This window comes from Halyomorpha halys, unplaced genomic scaffold (assembly GCF_000696795.3).
Source record: "Halyomorpha halys isolate HHAL.00 unplaced genomic scaffold, Hhal_1.1 Scaffold1581.1, whole genome shotgun sequence".
In the NCBI taxonomy this organism is placed as follows: Eukaryota; Metazoa; Arthropoda; class Insecta; order Hemiptera; family Pentatomidae; genus Halyomorpha; species Halyomorpha halys.
Window position 1 is genome coordinate 130,182 of NW_027107185.1, and position 6,090 is coordinate 136,271.

At 36.7% G+C, this 6,090-nt stretch overlaps 1 protein-coding gene across 3 annotated transcripts in view; it reads right to left on the reverse strand.

Annotated features, from left to right (window-relative positions):
* Positions 1-6,090, reverse strand: part of LOC106690112 (chronophin) — a 19,834-nt gene that overhangs the window by 5,119 nt on the left and 8,625 nt on the right. For all 3 annotated transcript variants that reach the window (XM_014435413.3, XM_014435415.3, XM_014435414.3), the window contains 2 exons: positions 1,022-1,159; positions 473-692 (listed from right to left, as the gene is read on the reverse strand). In XM_014435413.3, the coding sequence (XP_014290899.1) occupies positions 473-692; positions 1,022-1,159 (358 nt within the window). The remainder of the gene's footprint in view (positions 1-472; positions 693-1,021; positions 1,160-6,090) is intronic.

The window sequence follows — 6,090 nt, forward strand, 5'->3', positions numbered from 1 at the left end:
TAAAGCGTGTGTGTGTGTGTGTGCGTGCGCGTGTGTGTGGGTGCATGTAATGGGCTGAGATCTGCCCCCCTCCCTGTGGTGAAATACTGCCAATGCCCATAAATGAATACAAAGCTTTTGTACCTTCAATAATCAGGAATTGAAAAAAATTCTTTGCCAGATTTTTTTTTTAATTCAGGTTAACAAATTTGGTTGCACAGCTGAATCACCCAAATAATGAATGAATGTTCATAGAAATCCTCTCTGTGTTCAGATTATTCTTATTCTTCCAGCATAATAATTTTTTGACAGAAGCCAATCATGAAAGTTAATTTTACCCATTTCACATAAATGTTTTCTTTAACATACAAGGAAATAATATATTATTAGGTTATAACCTGTATATCATCGAAGATGTGAAATTGTTCCATAGACTCATATTGTATATAGAATAGGGAGATGAAATTTAAAAAAATAAATTCCAAAATCCTACCTGGAACTGTAACACCTTCTGAAAGTGGAAACTTTTCATCTTTGTTAGTAGCAATAAACAAGCAGTCCGGGTTATGCAAATAACAGCAAGCCTTCATGATCTTTGGATAGCTGAAGTAAAAATCGTAGCCAACCACTACAGCTCCAATATCAGGAGCTAACTCTAGTTCATTACTTATTAAAGGACTACTAGAAGAACTTTTAGGCTCATAATTATCAGGCTGAAACAGAAGTGAATTATCAATATAAATATCAATCCTAAACAATATAATATAAAATAGATTAAAGTTATTGCATACATTTTGATAATACTCCACAATACAGTAGTAGTAAAAAAGCAGGAAATGTTTTTATAAAAATAAATAAAATGAGAAATAGACATATTTATTTAACATACAGAAATTTCTTAAAAGACAGTCCTAAACAATCGTACATCAGTAAAATCTAATTTGGTGTGCTAAAAGTTATAAGGCGGGAATTCTAGAATAAAACCAAAATTTGGTATGTTAACAATTTGCGAGAAACCAAACAAACTAAGAAGTTTACTTACACCAACACCAATGTTTTCAATGCCCAATGCATCCAACTCTTCTTTGACAGCAAACCCTGCAGCGGCATATACTTTTTTATTGAAATTAATATTTTTCAAATATTTTGCTGTAAGCCAAGCAGTTGAAAGTATTTCATCCTAAAATTCATATCATGTTAGCAATGATTACCATACATACATGAATAAAATATAATCATACTGATAATTAAACAAATAAGTTGAGAAGTGGAATGCAACAAAAACTGAAAGAGAGTGGGTCCATTGTATTAAGTTAGTTCAAACTCTTTTTTCTATGAACAAAAGAGTCTCTAAAAAGCAGAAAATTAAATGTCTTATACCACGTTGGTTAGTCAGTGTTTTATAAGTTATTAGAAGAAAAAACATAGTATAAACGGCTATGGGTCTGTTTTACTTTTATTGTTTGTAAAATAGTATACATACCAATAGTTGGGTGTACTAATGATCAAGTATTAATAGGTGAAGATACAAAATCCATTAATCCCTTGGTAGGAACATGAATTCCTTACACCAATTGGAGAAACATTCCATCTCACAGGCAGGTAACAACTTTTCCATGACTTTGAACTCTCAATAAAGGCCAAAATCACTGTTTTGGGGAGAAAAACTTTTCTCATTCTAGCATACCAATGAAGAAGAAATAAAAATGAAAATTGGGTATTATTTACCTATTAACCCATATGTTCTATTGTAGATTATAACCTATCCAATTATTATTACTACTTTAGTTAGAACATAGCTGTTGAAGTCCACTCGCTTCACTCAAAAAAATTATTTCCAAACCCGCTTTAGAGAAAGTGTTTCCACTAACAGGTTAAAGCCAGTGAATTCTCAAAAAAAAAAAACATAGCTGGAAAAACAAATTATATAGTCGGTAGTAGAGACAGTGATGATTGCAGTGGATTTGATTTCGGAATAATATACTGATCCAAAAAGAGGAGTTAGTAAAAATAAAAATGAATATTAATAAAGATAAAAACTAAAATTATGAGGATAGAAAGCTCTTGAATCACTATTTCCAATAATTAAATACAAAAAAAAAATAATAGAGCATATACCAAACAAAGTAATGAATAGATTTAAATACCTAAAATCACAACAAACAGAAAACAGGGGGGTCAAGGGACTGGGGAGAAGTTTCCTTAACTCAGTCTCAGGGAGTAGCTGAAAGACCAAAGATGCCTTGGTGGAGGATTTGAGGATGCTACAACCAGGACCGTCCGTGAGTGGTGAAGAACCGCATCCTGCAAGAGTTGACCCTGCTTAAACTGAACATGGCGGATCTAGACTGGGAAGTCAATAGATATCCCCCAATTCAAGGCGGAACAGCATAAGCTTTGGATGTATGGCTGTGGGTAACAGTCGAACAATACAAACTCTAGAAATCAGGCGACCTCCAGTTTTATTTAGCCTTCCTGTGGCATGCGGGGCTATGTCACAGGTGACTGTTTAAATTCCTAGTTACTTGTGGGAATGAGTGAGAAAAGATTAAATATTTTAGAGGAGGAAGGAGAGGAGAGGAAGGAGGGGTTTTCCACAGTTTTCACAACAATAGTAACAGAGGAGTCACTGCCTCAAACAAAAATGGAAGGCGTAGAAACCTGTAATATGGGTGAAACTCCAAAGGTGTTGTCAGAAGAAGCAAAGGAGGAAAGGGCTCGCCCATCTGAGACCTAAGAGGATGATAAGGACAATAGTCCAATCATCGAAATGAGTGGGCCAAGGAGAAAAAGATTTTTACTGGCTGAAAAGGTATGGTTATTCCAAGGAGGAGGCACTCAGAAAGAGCAAAGACACCATGAACAGCCATAAGTCTATTGAAAGAGGTGCCTAGGCCCGATCAAATGAGAATACTCCCAATAGCGATACTGACAGGAAACCAAAGAGGACAAAGACTTTCTCAGAACTGCCCAGAGGACAAATGGCTGGTGAAGGGGTTGTTCCCCAAAATCTTGTCCTACCATAATGTTATGGATGGAATAAGGGTAGGTTTCTTTTCAGAAAAAACAATGAGTGAGGAGCACATTCAGTGAGGAGCAATTTAATAGCATCCAACTGAAAATAACCAACCTCATACTGAATGGAGAGCCCAGAAAGTTCCCACAATTTCATGGGACTAATTGAAAGCATGGATGGCTCCAACTAACTTGTGTTAACCAAGCGGAAGTAGAATGGGTAATAGAAAATACACCCAGATTAAAACCGTGGGAGGGAGTAAAACTAATGGTTCTTAAAGAGGAGAATCTTCCTAGAAAGAAGCCAGTTATAGTATACTTCCCCCTAGTAAAATTTACAGAGGAAGAGATCCTCAAAGTAATAAAAACTAGAATCCTAATCTGACATTTTTGAACACATGAAGGGTGTTCAAAAGGGAGGATGCCCCTAAAGTTACTCAGATAGTAGTAGGACCGGAAAAAGAGCAACTGAAGGCCCCCACAGAAAAGGGTACAATATACTTTGGTGAAAGAGAGACATTCTTCAAATTGCTAGGTGGAGAAAAGAAGCCTGAGACTACCAGGGAGGGGGAAAAGGGGGCCAGCCAAGACCTCTGTGTCTGCTGATGGATGGATGGGCGAGGTGTCGTCCGAGAGCCAGGCAGGGCCTTCAGGGGTTAGGTCGGCACCCAAACCTTGTCTGGCTGGAGTAGTGAGAGAAAGTGGGAGAAGCCCACTGTTAAGAGAGGAAAAGGCCAAAAAGCCCAACCAAAAAGAACCTTCCCTACGGAAAAGGGAAGACAAAAGAAGACCCATAGGATCAGGAAAGAAAGACAAGCCTCTAGATAGGAAATAATACAGAAAAAAAAAGAACATATTAAAATAACAAAGGTTAATTTACATCATGCTGAAGGTGCATCGGCCCTAATAGCAAAGAGATTCACCAATGATAACATGGATATAGGGTTGCTTCAGGAACCTAGGAATATAAGAGGTAAGATTAAAGGACTCTCAACAAAGGTAAGTCAGCTCATCTATTTTAGAAACACAAATAGACCAAGAGTGGCGATTATGATAAATTATTATTAAATGGGCAACAGATCATGGAGGTCTAAATCCTCGAACAATCCGCGTTTCTTGATGTGGCTTTTTCGTAGGGTGGATTTGTTACTCCCACGCCTATTTTTTTGTGAGTGCCACCCATTGACTAACGGGCCTCACAAATACCCAGGGGAGGTTGTGAGTGAGTTTTGCATTGTTTGTGCTTGAAAAAAAGTCCGGGGATTTGATCTGACAATCTGTGGGTTGGTAGACTGGCACGTTACCACACTGCAACCGCTATGAGTGGCGATTATGATAAATAATAACATTAATTATTTTGTGATTTCAGAGTGTGTATCACAAGACCTGGTTGTAGTAGCGATAGAGGTACCATTGAAAATAAGAAAGAAAAGGCTGGTTTTTGCCTCGTCTTACTTCCCAGGTGATCAAGAGGAAGTCCCACTGAGAAAGTTAGAGCCCATCATAAATTATTGCAAAAGGAATAAACATGAACACATCATTGGATGTGATGCAAATGCCCAGAATACAATATGGGGCCGCATGGACACAAACAAAAAGGGTGAAGAATTCTTGGAATATTTAACATAAAATAATATAGATATTATTAATAAAGGAAATAAACCTACTTTTATGACAAGGAATAGACAAGAGGTTCTTGATTTAACCTTGGCTAAACCTTGCATAAAGGATAGTGCTAAAGACTGGCATGTCTCCCAGGAAATCTCATTGTCTGATCATCAACAGATCAGATTTAATGTGGAGATTGGTAGGAAAAAAATACAAAATATAACCAAGACTCATAAATTGGAAACTACATGAGGAATTATTAACCTCAGACCTAGGGATTGAAACATACCCAATAGAAACAATTGAATCACTATATCTCTAGAAGGGCAGCAACTGGAGTGCATAATGCAATCCATACCTCCTATGAGGAAAACATTAAGGAGCGTCATCTAATGATGAAAATAAATTTTTTCTCTTCTATTTTGAGCAAGCAAAATACCACTTCAAGATAAGGAATCTCAGTTGAAACTAATGCATAAAAACACCTTAACTAATCCTTTTTTAGAATATGTTAACATTATTGATCAAGTAAACATGATTTTATAAACACAAAGAGGATTAAATTGAAATATTGAAAAACACTACGAACTTATTTTACAACCCAATAGTTCGGAATTCCTCACTACATCCATATCAGTTTGCCTATCAAGCAGGAAAATCAACAATTTCAGCATTAGATTGTCTTGATAAAAAGATAGAGAATTTTCTAGATAATAAAGAAAAAGTACTGTGTGTTCATGGATATAGAGGGTGCATTTGATAATATCTCACATGAAAATATAGGTAAGGCTACCAAGAGGAAAGGAGCTAGTGAAGCAACTGTCTCTTGGATAAATGAAATGCTAATAAACAGAAGAATTACAGCAAAGGTAGGTGAAACAGAGTTAAAGATAAAAACAGCTAAAGGATGCCCACAGGGGGGAGTTCTTTCTCCCCTGTCTATATAGGAGACAGTCATAGGTCATGCAGATGACCAGGCTATAATAATAAGAGGCAAGCATGAAGCATCTTTGATAGTACGCACGCAAATAGCCTTGAATGTTATTTGGAATTGGTGCCATGAACAAGGATTAAGCATAAATCCAAGTAAAACTACCATTGTACCCTTTACGAGGAAGAGGATTCTTAATATAGAAGATTGCAAACTGGGAGGAGTTTAGATCAATGCCACTAAACAGTCATAGGAAAAGCTAGGAGATTCCCTATGGACGTGTAAAAATTTATTTGGAAAAAATGGGGAATTGAACCCAAAACGGCGGACTGGTTATACACAAGGATTATTAGACCCATGATAACCTATGCAATTTTGTTGATAAACATTGGCAATTAGGTGGCTGAAAATAGAGGAAAACCTCACAAATAAAATTAGAAAAGGTACAAAGAATGGTGTGTCTAGGTGTGACAGGAGCAATCAGAACATGCCCCACAGCAGCTATGGATGCAATTCTGAACTTAACTCCACTACACATCTGGATACAAAAAGAACAG